We start from the raw sequence: 18,672 nt of genomic DNA, 5'->3' as shown, positions 1-18,672 counted from the left end.
AGTCCCTCCCATGGTGCTGCCATGTGCTTGCTACAGCAAAGAAAAACATCTATTTTCTGACAGGAGTCTACTCCACTCCACTTCTGAAACATTTATTTGCAAGAGAAGTAGGAAAACTGAAGATCCATGCTTAAAAACAGGATATAAATCCATAAACCACATACCTCCAGCAGCTCCAGACACTGCAGGAAGGACTGCAAGGAGTTCTCAGGGGGAATATTTCTCCTCAAGAGAGGAGAAACAAAACACTTTCTTGCCGAATAACATTAGTGAGACAAAGACTTTCCTGGATTACTGAACAGTCAGAAAACACCACACAAATCTCAAAAGGTAGAATTAAAATACTTCTACTAGCCAGTGCCTTTCAGAAGAGTATTTACAATAATTAGGAGCTCAATCCAAACCTCTGGATCAAATTTATTCCAGAGCACTTGAAGTTTAAGTTCCTAACCAGCATTTGAAAACAGTTACCATCAGGACAATTTGAGGTTTAAGGTTAAACACCAAACCAGGTTTAAGGTGTTCAAAGCTTTATTTTCACCTGGAAAATTTATGTTTAGGCTTCTGCTTCAAATAGACTGAACTTTTCTACAGATTAAGTCCCCAACCTCTCTCCAGCCCAACTCCTTTAGAGGCAGAGAGGGAGTGAGCACACAATTGCCTTACTTGGGTTAGGCTAAGTGACATTTAAGTAATTCTAATCCTGCAATGTATTACAGAATTTGCCAAAACTGAACATATTCTCTGCCATTTCCTTCTCTAGAACAATACAGGCTAAGCAGATGCCTTGAACATGTCCCTCTTATCTGGGGTATTCAGTGTCTTATCACTTAAAGCCCCTTGGGGGTAGATCCTGTACAGGCTGCTGGTGTCCCACGAGAGATATAACTTCCAAAAAAATCCTGAGGTTATGAGCACACGAGCCCTTGGCACACACTCCTCGCTTCCATCATTGCTTCCTGCAACACTGCTGAAAAACCGGTGCCAGAGGCAGCGTGAGAACAGCCCCTACTGCAGGCCTACACCCAAGAAAACAAGCACACGTTCCGCTATTTGCAACCTTTATTTCATGAATAATTGAGAAGAAAACATGGCAACATCGGCAAATTGAAGGCATACATACTAAATACTCATACAGAATACATTATGGAGAAAGTAAATGCCCAGGTCTTTAGTGGTCCTTGCAAACTGAAAGCATATTGGGTCCTCCAAAAGGTTTTAGCTTAACATATAGGCTTGGTGACTTTTCAAGTTCCAATCATTTCCAACTTATGCCTTTCAAACCAGAAACAGGGTGAAATACAATCAGAACACTCGAATTTTCCTCAAACCTGTATTTCTCAGCTCTAACCAGAAGCAAACAAAATGTGGGGTTTTTTTTAACCTCCTTGCCATTTGAATATATACACTACACTACCACACCAGCCTAAGTTTTCAAGACGCAAGCACTTGTTGAAACCCGTTCCACGTTACTCAGAACCTGCAGGAGTACACATCTGCACACACACACATTTATCCATGTGGGTACATCTGTACGTTTCTGCAAAGCCTCTCTCGGTGTAAGATGTGTGTAAACTATTCAAAAGGGTGCTGGAAAAAAGCAAAGTACTTGCACTTGTCTAGAAGAATTTCTAAACCCATACACAAGCTGACATACAACAGCTGTGTTGCAAGGAAGAGTAAAACCAATACAAATCAGAAAAGCTGGAAGGATGAGAAGAACTTTTAGAATCACCGGGGTTTGTATCATCTTTAAAGCCCATGGAAAGTGAGCTTTAAATTAGCTATTTAGGAGATCTCATTACTGGCTGCAATGTCATTTCAAACAAGGTTAGTCCTTATCCAGTATAGTGCTGTGAAGTCAGACCGAGGCGTCAATTAAATCCTGTTCTTGCACCAAGTCCAAGATTGGTCACACTGTTCTGTCAGTTCTGCCTCACACCTGAACTGGAAGCACCCTCATCCAAGAGCTGGAGGGTACCAATTAATGCCCTTCTGGGTTTGATCAGGAGAGTTGTCCAGTATTAAATGGCATCACTGATTCATTCCAAATACACTGAACAACTCTTGATCATTACTGACCTAAAGTGAACTTACAGTCTGGAGGCAAACTAGTCTATGCCTTGTTTAGTAGTGTTATACTTTCTTCCCATTAGATAATACACAGAAAAAACACATTTCTGTTCAAAAAAACCCTTCAGATACATATAAAAGTGCTACTTATAGACAGAAAAATTAACCTTACAATACGCATCAAACCAAAAGTTTCTGATACCAAAAGTATCAAACTGAAATGTTGTAAGTCACAAGGAATAATTACTTGAGTATGTTACAGGTATTTGTGCCCTTCTAGCTGAACTGATTCCCAAGGAACCATCCTAATTGAACATATGCAATAATTGGAAACCATTAAAAGCCTCCAGAGAAATTTCAACAATGGAACAAAAAAAACCCCAAAAAACAAACAAACAAAAAACTACCAACAAAACACATCCCCCCCCCAAAAAGACCCAACCAAACAGAAAAACACCACCACCACCAAAAAAAAAAAAAAAAAGTCAAGAAGAGCCCCTTTTTCCCCACTTGTTGAAAGAGTTCCGAATCAAAACTGGATTATTCCATTATTGCAAGTGCAGTCCAGAGTCAGAACAGGTCATTCCATGAACTGTGGAACCAGGACTGCCAACGGCTCCTGTGCAGCAAGAAATGTCTGCTGGGCTCCCTCACTGCCACATAAATACACCAGTTACATGCAGTTAAAATAACACTAGGCTGAAAATGCACATCATACATTGCTATGCTGGGGCAGAGCAGGTTCCGAGCCTTGACTTCCCCCAGCAACTTCCTCATATTCTAGAACTATGCAAAATACAAAAGCCTTAGAAAAGTGCAACAAAACTAGCTTTATGACGTTTTTCCTTTCCATTTCCATAAATACAATCTCATAAAAATATTATTAAACAGAAGCATACTTCCCAGTGGAGAACTAACAGGCCACATTTCGGCTCTCAGTAAATGATTTTGCCTAAACTGAAACCCCCTGAAAATAGGGGATTAAAATGACACCAGCTTAATTGCATCAGGCTGCTGTAATGTTCTGCCAGAAGTTTACCCTACTGCATCCCCAAGTCCTGCTGGGAACTTTCTGTGTGACTCTGAGGCAGACTGTGACCTTCAGGTAAGGAATATTCCAAGCAAAAGCTAACGTCAGTTGGAAGAAATCATCTGGTACTCGTAGGTTTTACTAAGGTTCCATTGGGAGGAAATAATTCTAAGATCCCAGAATGAATCAGCTCAAGGAGATCAGGACAGTGGCTTTGTCAAACCGAGTTCAAGGGTGTTGCATCCAAACAACTGGTAAGTGTAGCAAAAACATAAGGAAAAAAAGGCTCACAACAAAAAAAAGAAATCAGCACTGTACAAACCTCGACCTTTAAAGTTATTTAGCATTAATTATCCACAGCATACTTGCTACATATTCCAGATGCTTAATGTCTTGGGTTAGATAATTATAGGGTGTACTACAAGACTGATTCTAAAATCAGGGAACACAACAGAAGAATTCTAGCTGAAGGAGGGACACAGCAAGCCACACAGTAATTTAAAACCCATTCAGCCACTCTCCTGTGAAAGCAGAAACACTATTAAAGATATCTTGCTAAATAGGACAATTAAATGTATTAAAGAGATGCCAGTGTTTTGCCAGTCAACACAAACTTGGGAAAGCACAATGGCATGTCCAGTCCTCCTGGGTGATGAAGACATTTTAATAGCACTTCTCACCAAGTAATTTCTCAAACTGGTTAATATTAGCTTAAAGAAAGGGATACACTAATGGTAGCTTAAAGAAAGGAATTGCAGAAATAGAGCTCAGCAGAAGATAAAAATCAAACAGAAATAAATATTTACCGAGTCAGGAAGGACCACAAACAAACCCTACAGTTAACGCAGCCCAGACATGAGCATGACTGTTTTGAGGTCCTCTTTCTAGACCACCCCAGCATTAGTCACAATAGGCAAAAAGTAGCATGAAGGTGTACAACTGGATTCCTTCCTAGAAGAATTTTGCCCCTTAGGAGCTCCTGCTTGGGGCTGTGTCAGTTGCAAGAGGCAAACAAGAAGTGAAGTCACCAAAGGAGCCACAGGAACACAGTTTAAAGGTGTAACTGCATCACTTCAGCCTTTGGAAGGAACTGTCACACGCCACCTGAACACCAGGAACTGTCCCCAGACCAGGAACAGGCAGGAAGGAAAACACCCACAAGTTCTCCAAATCTCCATCTTGCCAAATAATCTTGGTTAAAACTAGGCTGGAATAAAAATTGTGCCCTGGGCCAAATCTGTACAGAAATAGAACTGAGTGAAAGTAATCTTCTGGTGATGCAAGAGAACCCAAATGTCTGGAGTGTTGAAACTGAAAAAATAGCTAAGAACTTAACACTGTGATCAGTAAGAGAAATGAGTCTCCAATGCCACAGCTCCACAATTCTCAAGGCAGATCCTCAGCAGCTTAAACCACTGTACTGCACCACTACAGGAGGGATCCGATTTATCCTCCTCATGCACCTAAAACCAGAGCACCAGTGCTGCCAGGGACATTAACAGGAATTTACACTGATAAATTAAAGCAGAGATAATTTAGCTCTGGCAAATTAAGGGCCTTCTAAGACACGATGATAGACTTTAGAGAAAAATACAAACAGTAGAAATATTTCATAAAATTGAGACAAAAAAATAGCAGAAACATTACATGTAACTCAGAGAATATATTTTATACAAAAGAGACAAAAAAATCTACCTCTAAATCAGAATATGTCATAATTATGAACTATATTCTGCATCAACTATGCACAAACACCAATTTAAAAATGGAAATTTCACTCAGCTTTTCAGAGTTTTTTTGTGAGGGCCAGAGATTCACACCGGAGATACTGAATTAGTGTTTCTGTTTAAACAAACAGCCAAACCAAACCGGACAAAACAAAACCAAATCAAGTGTAACACCTGTGGAAGTGTTTCCACCCAGAGGATGACACAGCTGTACCTGCACCAGGATGTCCCACAGCTCCACCCTACAGCTGGCCACGAGCAACCCTGCTACAGCACAGGCATTGGCAAGGCACATAGTCAAACATAAATGGATGACAACACATTTTCAGTACATTCAGAAATAGCTTCTGGACTAAAAGGAAAGTAAATCGGCATCAACTCGCACTTCACACGAACAAAAACCCAAGGTGCTTCAGGATTAGCTATGAGCAGAAACCAAACACAACAGGGTATTCATTCCACATCCAGAAGGGCTGCTGCTATTTTTCCTCTTGGACAACTGAATGTGGTTTGAACCTTCAGAAAAAAGCACTTTGTAGAGTGCAGCAGGGCCTTGTGCTTGCTTTAGATCTTCCATTGCTCCATTCCTTCCGCTCGGCAGCACCTCACATGAAAGGCTCACATACATCAGGACACAAACTCTTCATGAAGCCCAGGGTTCCTGGGCTGGATTCACAGAGTTTTACCAGACAGATCACACCAAGAAGAAGTTTACAGATCTCTGAAGTTCATAACAAGATCCCTTCTATTATTACTGCTCAGGTTTCTTTAACAGAAAGAATCTGGCAAACGTGATGTCTCATTTGACAAATGGTTACACTCTCAGGATTATTGCATTTAAGGACTCTGACAACACTCCAGGTAAATGAAACGACCATTGGAAAGGAAGAAAAATTAGCCCAAAGCTCAAATTACCTCACCAAAACATGTGAATTTAGGTCAAGAAATGCTATCCTTTTCATTAGAAAAATATTTTTTTAACTCTAAGGCAATGAATAAGACAATCATAGATAAGGATATCTGTTCAGAGGATAAACAGAAGGGGTTTTAAACACTGATTGGCAAAATCTGGAATTTAATAATAGGAGATAGAAAGCAAGACAGCAGTAATGTGTATTTCTGTAATGTGTATTTCCACTAAGACTATTCTTATTGAAACCAATGAATTAAAAAAAAACTTTTTTGAAGAAATATAGAGGAGAGGAAAATGCATTTCAGACTTTTATTAAAATCTATTGATGAAGATCTTTCAGTTGAAACCTCTCTTGCAACAATTGTCTTTAGATTATGCTGGCTCTTCAAATGCACCAATTAATAATCTGAGGGTCTCTACTTCTAGTTCTAAAGAGCTGTAAGAATGTTTGAGACACTGCTGCTCTGAAAACTTCTCCAAAGGCCCTCAGCACAGGTTAAGTAGTTATTTTGCAAAGTTCCATAATTCTCACAGGCACATATCAGTGTGAATGTGAATGTGTATTCTTATACAATGCTAGAGACATGCTGAATTATTACTCTTCACGTGAGCTATGTTCTTCAGATGATGGGCTTTTGGATTTGGCAATAGTTTCGAGTTAAATCTGTGCTTTTATACCATGAAGAAGTTTCACAGATGCCAAGCACAGTTGCATTCACTGAGTTAACATCTATGACATTCAAACTGTCCTTAACAGTCGTAAGAGCACCATGGAACAGATTTATTTTCTTTACAATGGGGTTGCTGCTGAAAGAGCCTGTGCTTATAAATAGCAGCTGTTACAGAACTCACTGCTCAAGTTGGCTTCTGCTTAATATTAATGAGATGTTCCGTGGCTGAACTGCTGGGAAGTGTTCAGAAAAGCAAGAGGCAGAAGCAATGACAGAGTGAAGTCTCCCCTTGATTTGACAAACAAGATTACAACAAACACCTCGTGACAAATGGAGCCATGAAACTGTTGGGAGCCATTAACATTCCACACCAGGCCCTGAAGTGCCAGGACAGATCAACTCAGTGATCGCTAAGGCACTTAAACTCTTTTGCCCAAGAGCTGCTAAATGAATTCAGGTACATTTTCAGGAAAAAAAAAAAAAAAAAAAAAAGAAGTTGAGCAGACTAAAGTTTCTCAATTCCTTCCTTGTGACAGTGAGTCATTTCCACGCAATATTTGAGACTACTGGGTGTACACACATTACATCAGTTCCTCCATAGTCCTTCCCAGAGAACATCTCACCTTCTGTCACTTAGATGAGGATGTGCAAGACCAATGAAAGCACACAGAAAACATGGCAAAGCTGGATTTTGATACAAACTACTTCATCATTACATCTTATTGAGAATATCTTCTCTGCAAAGGAAATGTCATCCCAGTTCCAAACTTCTATGGCAGATGTCCACGGCGCGTGCTCGTATTGCTGCAGAGGAGAGCCCGGGGTGGCTGCATGTGCTGCACAGGCAAAGGAGGAAGAGAGCAAAGAACAAGCCAGGCAAGGGGTGATCACTGATGCTTTTCTGTTAAGAGTGGAAGCACGGGGACTTTGCACAGATTCCTTGAAGTGTAGTGTACCCTGAAAGCCAGGAGCTGCATGTGCTAGTCTTTACAATCCATAAGATAAAGATGAAAGCCACATCACTGTGACAGAGGTAGGCTTATAATGAAGCTTTAGAATGACGACTTCTTCTGTGCCAGATTTTTCGAGGTATCAAGAGCGCTTTCCCCCTCAATTTGTCATTATGGAATCAAAGCTTGTTTTCCTAGAATATTGTGCACATTTTAAAGGATGGAAAATAGCTATATAGGCAGTAACTAAGTTACCATTAAGAACTCTACTGTATTGGGCTGCCATATGCTGTGGGTAGAATATTCAGAGTCTGTGGAATCAGGATGCTACAGAAAGTTCAGTAATGTGATGCCATGTAATCCTTTTCCTTCTCAAAGCTTTATCTGTACATTCAGTCTCCTATATGCCAGAGGAAGCATTCATCTCACTCTCCCAGCAAAGAAAGTTTCAGGAAGTCTGACTGGAAAGGCAGCACAGAAGTAGTTCAGGCTCTTTAGGCTACATAATTAATCTGAATAGCTTAATAACTTGGGTTATTCCAAGCACTGTGGCAACAAGTTCTTGCTTTTAAACAGTTGTTTCCATGCTTAGTAGCTGAAGCAATCTGAGGAGATCCATGATAGTGTCACTGAAGTTTGAGGGGTCTCAAATGTTGCCAGTTTTCAGTGAAATGGGGATTAGCATTTCAGTAAGGTTTCCATTTGGTAGCTCACGTTCGTGTATCCCATGGATCTGTCGAGTGATTAGGGTTCAGGTTTCAAAGTATTTGTAAATTGCTGTAACATACAGCATGACATTCTGCCAGTCTGGACGCTCAGTTCGCACCATTTCATTGATGTCCTGTCACAGAAAACAGATTGGTCAAAATCAGGAATGAAAACCCTGAGAGCAATGTGGCAGTGCTTTCACACATTCCTGGGAATGGTAAATCTGTCAAGTTTCCACAATTTAAAGTACTGATGAAGAAAGCTCTGTTTTCCTCCATATATCTTGGTATTAGTCACAAAATGTAATGAATAGCATATCTGTAGATAGTTCTTTTGTTGACTTAAGATTGAAATGCCTGATGCTGTGCGTGCTCAAGCTGTCCCCCACTGAGCACAGCTGGTACAATAGTCAGACTTTGGTGTTCACATAACCCTGCACCAGCCTTGCAAATCAACACAACCTACCCAGGAACTGTGAGCCACGGAATCCAGGCACAGATATTAATTAAAAGTTCAAAATTCCCATCATGTTAAGCATCAATAAATAATTGACTTCCATCTACCCTCTTCAGGACACGTACAAAGCAAAAGAGTGATGCAGTTCCTAGTAATTTCTGTTTACTGTAAGGCTCTGCTTAAAAGCTTTGGATGCAGGAATCTCCAGAACTCAACAAAGAAGTTGTGAGCTCTTTTAGCTGAACACCTCCTTCAGAGAATAATTTCTGCTTGCATTCCACTCCTGTTTACATACAGCAGTTTTCACACCCTTCTTAACCCCTTGCTCATGTAATATGGATGAGACAAAAATCCACAAACCGACAAATCACACACAGTGTGAATGTAGGTATGTAAATAGATACTAACTTCTTAAGATGGATACAATTTGCACTTTGAATTCCATTCAATTGGCCTGTTTAGAGTGTCTGTAATGAAGTACATCACAAAAGGGAAGGGCAGACAGCAACCGTTTGGACTGAGTTATGAAAGAATTTCTGCAGTTATTTTCCACAATCTCATTCTTACATCAGCACTTGCTAAGAAACTTCCACATCTCAAATCAGTGCCAAAGTCAAAGTATGAAAGCCCAGGAGTTGCACTGCCATTGTCAGCAAACACAATGCTGGGGGGCTAAAAGCACTGATAAGGATCAAGGAAAGTGTTATTTTTAAAAACTCTGTTGTACTGTTAGTTGCTAACTATGGCAGCTTTGTTCGAATTTAGGTTGCAAAAGTATCACTTAAATCTCATTGCTGATAATGGCCATTTCAGCTGAGTTTTTGTGATCACTCACAAGGGTTTGGGATATTCCCACACCTTCAGAAATACTCCTGTTCTAGTAAACACTCTGCTATTGAAAACTAACTCTAAAATTTGTGTAAGAAAACTGTCAAACAATCACTGAAGAAACTTTGCAACTATTTGCAATGATGACAAATTAAAAGTCTTAAGATGCAAATCTCAGCTCTCACGCTACACTGAGAAAAGGGAACAAATTATATTGCTTGATTTGTAGCTCCAGAGCTCAAAATATCCCAAATAATTTAAAAGTAGGTCAGAGACAGGACAGATTTAATGGATTCTTGAAAATTGTATTCTCAATTTATTCTCAAACAAATTCATTGCTGTTACTGATATTTATTTTCATATTGGAGGAGTTGGTGAACCTTCCTTTTAAAGCTTAACCAGTCTGTATTTCAGTCATTACTTAGTGCACTAACCTCTAGCTGAGCTCATCTGCTGCTATTTTTAAGTGTAAACATCCAAATCTTTTAAGACTACAAAATAGAGTAATTTTGATTTTCGTAAATGGGTCATAATTCATTCAATATGCATTTAAATCTTACCAGAGTAGATTTGATGCCAACACTTTCAGCTGCCTGAAAAGCCAAAGTGAAATTTCTTCTCTGCATGAGATATGAAAACATGTTAGGAAACAAGGAAATACTATTTCTACCATAACAAAATGGTCTTAAGAATGTTCATAATAATGCTACTACTTTCACTTCAAATAGTCTATAATTTGACTGCAGCAATTTAAAAGAGTCCTAGGAATGAATGTGTGTTAATAACATCCAAAAAAATTATTAAAAATTTTATTAGTTGCCTATTCAGAAGATAACGCTGAATATCATTGTCAGCAAAGAACAATTTAGTTATAAAATACTAAAGAAAAGATTATTTATTCTCTAAAAAGCATTAAAAAAAAATCTCTTCATGCATTAATGAAATCATCTTCTGCTTTTAGGATCTATTATCATTAATTGTACATCCTGGAGTAACCAGCAGGTAGGAACTGTGGCAGACCAGAACAGAGAGATGATTTGGAAATCCTAGTAACACTGGGATTTTTAGAACTCAAATTAGTTCATTGGTCTTTATTAACTCATATTAACTAAAGCACTGCAGTCCTGGGAATGGGATTTTTAATGTCTTACCTTGTCCTGGCTGTTCAGTTCTTGATAGGGAATATGGGCTGGGAGATAAGTGTGGAGAACTGCACAGAAAGCCAGGCCATCATTCCAGCTGCTGCTGAAGTTCGTGATGTCAATATTCTTGAAGAGAAAAAAATAAAATCAATATTAAAATCGTAATCTAACAATTATTACATGCTACCAATTCACCAATACTTCTTTTTTAATACCTTCCAAGAAACTGGCAGAGAAAGGGGACAGCCCAATACCAAAGTGCTGTGCTAAGAACTGCACTACTAACAGAGGAAAACAAAATAATACAGTGACAAGAAAGTCAGTTATTTTATATATTAATTTCAGGTAGTATTAAATCCTCCCTCAAAAAAAAGTGTAAGATGTGTGCTTGAGTGTGTGTTAAGAGCTGTAAAATGTTGTGCTAGAGAAGGTAAGGGATGTGGTACAACTGTACACCCCAAGAGAGAAAAGCAAATGAGTCAAAGACTTGTACCCCAAATCCCTGATCAGACAATGTGCTCCTATCTCCGTTCATGTTCATTCTATTTTCTCCTTCTACTACATTCATAGCCAGACAAAATTTCTAAATTATGAGGAAAAGTATTTTTTCTTCTAAACAAACCATTCCTCTATAGAAACTAATGTGAAGGAGCTCACAAACAAAAGTTAACTTTCATTTGGAAATAAAGATGTTCCAGCAGATTTAGTGCTGACAGCAGAAGAGAATCTTTGGGATTGAAACTGAAATTGAAAACTGCTGTCTTGCACTCTTGATCTTTTAGTTCCCGTAGGAAACTCAGTGGCACTGGCAAATGCATCTCCTGAGACTGTATAAATTATTGTAGAGTCAGCCCAGTCCAAAAGAGTTATGAACAAGATGCCTCAGTGACCTTTTAAATGACTGTATATTTGGCTGTTGGCAGTCAAACAATGTCAGAGAGGCTAAGTGGATAGCAGTCAGTTTAAACTTTAATTAGGAAACAACCAGTAACAACAATATATCATATATCTTCTACACTTTCATGGAGAAATATAAATATGCTTTAATGCCTAACTCGCTTAACTGGGCTCAAGCAGAGGCTTGCTTAGTTTTCAAAGTTTTAACAGCAGGACCTAAAAGCTCCAGTCACAGAAGCGCAGGATCCCGATCACCTGAGCCAACCTTTCACCTGACAGCAATTTAGTCATCAGCAGCAGCAGCTATCTCAGACAAGACACTAAAACTGGTTATTCCTAAAACACAGAACTCCACCCGGAGCCAGCGCTCTGTGCCCAGGCAGTCCAGGGCACTTGGACTTCAAACGAACAACAACCACAATCTCCTCGGACAGAGGGAAAAAACAAAACTCTGGGCAATTTCTGGAAGAATGTGAGGGAAATCTTGGTTTCCTGCTCAGCTTTGGGCCTTTTGCTGCGAGGCAGCCCCGGTGCAGGCGGGTTTTGGTGTCAGTGGACGTGCTGGGGCTCACGGTGCCCGCGGAAACGGCGCCGAGACCCCCGGGCTGTGGGAACGGCCCCGCAGCAGCTTCCTCCGGCCACGCGGCTGGGAAAAGGCAAAAGCAACAGGGAAAAACATGAAGGGAGAGAAAAAAAAATAAAAAAAGCTTTTTTTTTTTCCTCCTCAAGAGAGACAGGAAATCGGATTTAAATTAATGCCTGGTTAAAACTTTCTCTGCGTTACTTAAATTGAGGAGATATATGCAACGCATAGTATGAGGTTTTAAGGGGAAAAAAAAAAGAGGGGAAATGTCAGATTGTCAAAGCAAATAAATTTCTACATGTGTCCATTTACAGAAGTCACTTTTTGGAAAGTGCTTTCCTCCTACCCTGTACCCAAAAAGGCCTCAAGCTCATTTCTGTGTCGGTAAGATGGACAAAGGTAGGGAGAGGAGCTTTTCCTCCTCACAGGCGTGTGTGGCAAGCTGGCCGTAAAAACCAGGTGTGAATGATCCCGTTTGCTTTGCTGTACAATCCACTGAGGGTGAAAAACTCAAACCCTTTTTTTCACCTTTTTCCTGTGATGACCAAGTGATGTGGGAAGAGGAGACAGACGTACACCGGCATTGCCACAGTGAAATTACAACAAGCAAAAGTCATCTTCCCTTAAACAGTACAATTGTACAAAGTAAAAACTTCACTTTATCTGTTAGTAAGTATCCATACAATGCTGAATTTTTAAAATAAGCTTTGGGGAGAAAAGGGCCGCTTAAAGTGCACCTACAAGTTTGGTTGGTTCTCAAACAAAACCACTCAGAATACTCCATTTTTTTCTAAATCATCTTGTAGGGTCCAGCTTTTATTATTAAGACAACAAGTAGAAAACAAACCCATCATCCAAGAATTTTAATGTATCCAGAGAAGCTGAATTAAATACAACGGAAGGAAACTATTAAAAGGGACTGGTTTCTGTTTCCAATTGCTCTAAGCATTATGAATTATTATTACCTCTTAGACTAAAAGAAGTATAATATTGGTCAGACAGTAAAAACAAATCTAGAAATGGGACAGATTGTCATTTAAACTGAAAATTTAATTTTTCATGTAGGGCTTTGAGCACATAACTGGCACATTTAAATACAGCAAATTTTATTTCCTAAATGCTTTTAACTACTTGTGGTTTTTTTGAAAAAGCTTGGTCAGTATAATGAAATCAATCTTGCATTAAGCTCTTATTTCTCAAAGAATTGATGGTAAACAGAACATCATCCTAAAATCTCTGACATAATTTCTTCTTTGTTACTGCTTTTATTAAGTAATTGGCTCTATTAAGAGAATTCTGCTGGAATCTAATCTAGAATTATTCTTCAAGACATTTCAGACCACAAAGTATTAAAGCAACTGAAGGACATACTTTCAGATAAATTGTCACATGAGGAATAAGCTTTTCTGGAGATAAATGAACTAGAAGATGATTTATCATCCCTTGTCTATTAATGACTAATAGGTATGATGGGAGAGAAGCCTCCTCTGGTACTTGGGGTAGAGGGGTTTTAAAAAGGCAATTCCAACTGAAGTTAAGCAACAGACCACTGTCATAAAATGATTTGTGGAAGACACTTTCCAACCAGGAGTAAACAACTCCTGGTTAAAAATTTGTAAGGCTTTCTGGAGACAGAACGTAAAAATACATAGTGAAAAAGAGATGGTAACAGAACAACCTGGTAGAGCCACAACCAAGAATCATTTTGAGAATGACTCCAGCCCATATTGAACTGGAAACTGCAGAGCAGGAGCAGTCACCACAAAATGAGGTTTCCCTTGAGTTCACACAGGAAAAAAAAGACTAAAACCAGTATATTCCCCATGCAACTTTCTACACTGCTTAACAGACTGGCCTCTGCATAACATCTATCTAAGATCTCCGCAAACCTATGGCTTTTCTAAAATTCACCATTTTAAAGGGGTTTTAACCAGCATTGTGCTAATATAAAAATTTTTCTCCTATTGCTTTTTGCAAGAATTCTAAATTAATAGAGGGTCTTCTAAAGTCAGTGAAAATACATTAAAAAAAAACCAAAACCAAGGAACAGATGTTAACTATTATAACCCAGTAACTCTTTAATTTTTTTATCTCCCCCCACCGAAAACTTCCACAGCTAAAAAACCCCACAAACATCAAGAACCCCAAGTACAGAAAACACGGTTTGCAACTTGCAGTTACGAATTAAGAACAAAGTAATTTCTGCCACTTTTTTAGACATATTCCCAGCTTTAATCTCCCTGTGGACATCAGAACTCCAGCAGAGGAGCATCCTGCACAGCAGCTATTTCTCCATCCCTTCTTCTGCACGAGGGGGAGAGATTCCCATATCCAAACTTGCTTTGGCTCTCAAAAGAGTCAGGACATGAAGAAACTAAAAACATGTGTCTATGTCTCTGTTGTATTAGTAATTAAATAAGTGGGTTGAGAAAGCAAAACCATTAATATAATTCTGTGCTATAATATATTAAAGCTTTAAAACAAGATTTGAAGTTTAAGTGTACAGACCTTGGCAGACTTCTTCCCATGGCAGAAAATTACTAGTGAAATGTTTTTAAAAGCTTTTAAAGAAAAGAGTATCCATTATAGAAGACTACAAAGAGAAACTACAAAAGGACTGCTATCCACGCTCCACTGAATCAGGGTTCAATGACTCAAACCATGGAATAAAGCCGTAGCTGTAGGTGAGAACATGAAAGACATAAAAGTATTTTTGGAATAGACTCAGCAGTCTCAGCTACTGCCTCTTCAATCCCAGCTTCTGGAAAGCAGTAAATGGCAAATATAGATCATCAAAACCTTGAAACACTGACTGGTAATGTTTCTTTCCATACCAAACACATGTTATTTTTCAGTTTGGGCATAAAGAAGAACCGTAAAAGAAGCAGTCATTCTCACAAAATCCAGTAATAGCTTCAGACATTAATGTACTTAAGAGGTACAGACAGCTTCATAATTTATTCTAAATTTTGCCATAATTAAGTCTAACAAGTTGACATTTCTCTTGTATCAGAATCCAATCCAAACACAAAAAGGAAGCATGTCCTTCCATAACTCAACAATTTTTGGCTAAAGCATCAGCTTAAACCAAGGAGAGAAGTGTTTTGGCATCCTGACTACTCTGATGAATCAACCAGACAGCAGAGAATGCACACCCTGGAGTCAGTATTTGAACACAGGCTTACATAAGCACAGTCATGTCCTTTCCTTGTGCATTTTTAAAATCAATATACTACCTTGAATGGAATATGACCTAGCTCAGTGTTGATAAGTTTAAAAAACAAGCAACCTGAAGCATTTTTTACTTCTAGTTTTGTTATTCTACACTTATTGCTCAAGCACAAATGAAAGCATTGTTTGATTTCAAGGTGCACTGAGCACAGGATTCAATTTTTTGCATGACATGTAGCTTTGATCTGTACAGGAGGTAAAACCTAGGTCTTTGCAGCAAAAGTCTTTCCAGAAAGCAGCATTGCATAAAGTAGAGTACAGGTACTACAGGGCTACACTAAGTGTATCTCTACCTAGGAACTGTGTAAAGCTTAAAGAAAGTTAAAAAAAAATTAAAAAATAGTCTATTCTTGTTGCTCTTTTGTGACAATTGCTTTTTTGGTGTCAGACTTCTGGAAGTGAATTATCTCTCAGAATGCTGACAAAAATGGAAAATAAATTGCAATACTGGTGGAGATAAGAATGGGTAAGGATGTGTGTATCCTGTTTGCTGGTCCTCTTTTAACATGAAACATGCATGCTCACATCCTTTTGGGGACTTTTATTAGCTGTGTACTCAAAATGAAAGTAGCTGCGTTCCAGCCAGGGTAAATGCTCCAGAACAGCTGGATGGGATTACTTTATGCTTTGAAGATATCTGGAATTTAAGACAGTTTTATGACACTGCACATATTTTAGAGGAGCCAGGAGGATTCTCTCCGCTGAAAAATGCAGCACTTGGCTCCGTACTCTGCAGCAGTGTCAGATCCTGAGCAAAGCTAACACACGATGAAATTTCAACTATTTTGTGCCTGTTGATCTGAAAACTACAGGTGATGTGCTCCTCTTTCATCTAAAAGCTTATCTTGAGAGTAGTTCTCCTCTCTCCTGGCTTAGAGATCTGTTCAGCCCACAATACAAAGCAGCTCAGTAACTTTGTGTGTGCAATTGTGTCAAGAATGAACAGGCTCTGGGTGGAAGTTAATACAGAACCTGCCTCTGCTGGTCCTGCACTGACCTTCTGCAGATCACCATTCTCCAAACCTGAGCTCCAAGGAGAAATCCTGCCTGCAAACCACATTCAGGCAGCGTGCTGAAAGCTACAATATAGTAAGAGATGAAGTCATTCAGGTTTTTACACCAGTAATTTGTCTTATTTTCATTGGCTGTATCAACTTGAATTTTTCACTGAGGTCTTGAAAAAACATTTGGAACACAGTTAAATATTAACAACTACATTTAAAGGTGACTATTCATTTATTCCCCTCCAAATTTGCTTGAATAAATAAAGAAAAGGGTATAATGAAGTAATTTACAGGGGTTTTAACAGGGTTTATTCCACTATAATGGACTGAAATGAAGAGTTTCACCACACTATCATGTTTGAATTATTTAGCATTCACAAAGTTTCAAGCTTCTAAAGCAGAAATAAGTACTTAAGACTTTTAATCAAAAGCTTGAAAGCAATTTTCTAGAAGGGATAGGAAAGTAGGAGTTATTTCTCTTCCATTTGACTTGAGCAGACAAAAAACCCCATACCAGTTGTACCAGACAATTCTGTAGTGCTGTATTCTCCACAAATACCTTGTGAGTAAATAAAACCTTCTCTCTTTGAAACAGGACAAACTTTGGTGGGGTTTTTTAGTTTTTTTTTCTTCTTTAGTATTTGCTGTTGTTGATAAGGATAAACCAACTCCACCACACCTGGTGCTTAACAGGCTGACACTGGCAGCTCACCTAGAACTCTGCACGCTTTCAAAAAAATTCAGAAATTCGTTTTTGTATCCGGTTACTTGTGTGATTACTATTTGTTAGTATTTATTAGCTAATTTCCACTGTCCAGTGCGAAACATAACGGCAGAGATGTAAGGCAAAACAATGCCAGGAGCAAACCTGCCTCTGTTAGAAATGGAGCTTTAACTCAACGTGCATGGTTCCATTTTCCCTGTGAAACACCAACAGCTGAAATAATTTTCTATAAATACCTTTCATGCATTTATGCATAGAGACCTACAGCTGTGAGACATCACCTCCAGGCGAGAGGGAGAAAACAAGACAAAAAAAAAGTGATTACTGTTGGCAATGGATGAAGAGAGGAAAGACATCTGAAAAATACTAAGTATTGGTAGTTTACCTAAGTATTGGTAGTTTAATATGAATAGGACCAAATTAAGAAAATAATTATTCTGATATAAAAGGCTTCTAATCCTTTCTTTTCTTTTGCTTGTTTCCAAATGATGGTTACAATCTTCCAGGTCATTTTAGAACTTATTAGAGACTCTATTTGTATTTTTTCTTTAGTCTGCCACATTTACAGCTAATATTGGCCAAATTGGTAACGTTGGATAGAAATTGGTGACTGGATAGAAGGTGACCTGCTGCTCTTCTAAAGGAAAAGGTTGGGATATTTAGGACTCTTGTTCTGTGAGGCTCCTGCAGCAGCTCAGACAGAGGAGGGGGCAGCCAGTGTGTACCTGCAGCTCAGAAAGCCTGTGCTGGCTCTCACCCAGGTGCTAAAGCAAACAAAACAGTGGTACAGGGGAAAAGTAGAAGTTCTAATGACAGGAAATGCTGGGGAGAAAAGGGAGCTGTGGCAGGAGGAGCCAGAGGTAAAGAGGGCATTCTCTCCATGCTTGGATGACAGGGAAGGAAGGAGAGCTGAGAACCTTCAGCAACACTGAATGAGGAAGGGAGATATTCATTACCCTGATGCTTGTTTACTGTTTGTCAGTTTTGAACACACGGTTTTAAAATAAAATTAAAATGAAGCAGAGTTTAATGGAAAATAAAAAAAGAAAAAGATCCTTATCTGTTATTGATAACATTGAGATGCCAGCAAACTGGATAAGCACTGTTCACAATGAATACAGTGCTGGGTATGTTTAAATCATTAGAATACCACCAACACGGTGTTCAACCAGAACTGAATTCCAGGGCATGATGAAAATAATCAAATTCTGTGCAACAAAGAAATGAAAAATGAGTGTGCCTAAAGCAAAAGCCATTCTTCTCCCAGAACTGCTTAATATAACCTCCTGATACCATCTTACAGTTTCATTGCAGTGGCTCTGCAGATGCTCTGTGCTTTCTCAGTACCATGCTGCAGGTTCTGAAGCAAGTACAGAAAGTCTCAAAACCTGTCCTTTTACCAGTGCTTATAAAGCTCAAGGAATTATAAGCAGCAATCTGTAGAATCAGAAGCATATTCTTGGATATGCACGCAACTAGAGAGTGAAAAGTTTGGAATAATTTCTATCACTTTTCCTAACCAGATTAACGAAGCTGTCAAATTCATCTTTCATCTCAAGACAATATGGGAAAATATTTTTGCACTCAGTTTGAGGATTTATAAAGAAATATAACATCCTGCCTTTTTCAAAACGTGGGGAAGGAGAAAGGCTCTTTCCACAAAGCTGCTTATCCTCAGAAATAGCACAGTTGAGTACCAGACGTGCCACAGGAAGAGGGGGAGGGCTTATATCAC

The 18,672-nt window shown here is 39.0% G+C and overlaps 1 protein-coding gene across 3 annotated transcripts in view; it reads right to left on the bottom strand.

Annotated features, from left to right (window-relative positions):
• Nucleotides 1-1,049: 1,049 nt before the first annotated feature.
• The window catches only part of SPECC1L (sperm antigen with calponin homology and coiled-coil domains 1 like), a 63,299-nt gene continuing 45,676 nt past the window's right edge, over nucleotides 1,050-18,672 (bottom strand). For all 3 annotated transcript variants that reach the window (XM_040080675.2, XM_040080676.2, XM_040080677.2), the window contains exons 14-16: nucleotides 10,508-10,624; nucleotides 9,917-9,976; nucleotides 1,050-8,205 (exon numbers count right to left, since the gene is read on the bottom strand). In XM_040080675.2, the coding sequence (XP_039936609.1) occupies nucleotides 8,116-8,205; nucleotides 9,917-9,976; nucleotides 10,508-10,624 (267 nt within the window). In that variant the 3' untranslated portion in view covers nucleotides 1,050-8,115. The remainder of the gene's footprint in view (nucleotides 8,206-9,916; nucleotides 9,977-10,507; nucleotides 10,625-18,672) is intronic.

This window comes from Hirundo rustica, chromosome 17, assembly GCF_015227805.2.
Source record: "Hirundo rustica isolate bHirRus1 chromosome 17, bHirRus1.pri.v3, whole genome shotgun sequence".
NCBI classification, from domain to species: Eukaryota; Metazoa; Chordata; class Aves; order Passeriformes; family Hirundinidae; genus Hirundo; species Hirundo rustica.
Note: the sequence above shows the minus strand (reverse complement) of the source record. Positions and strands in the feature narration are given on the sequence as shown.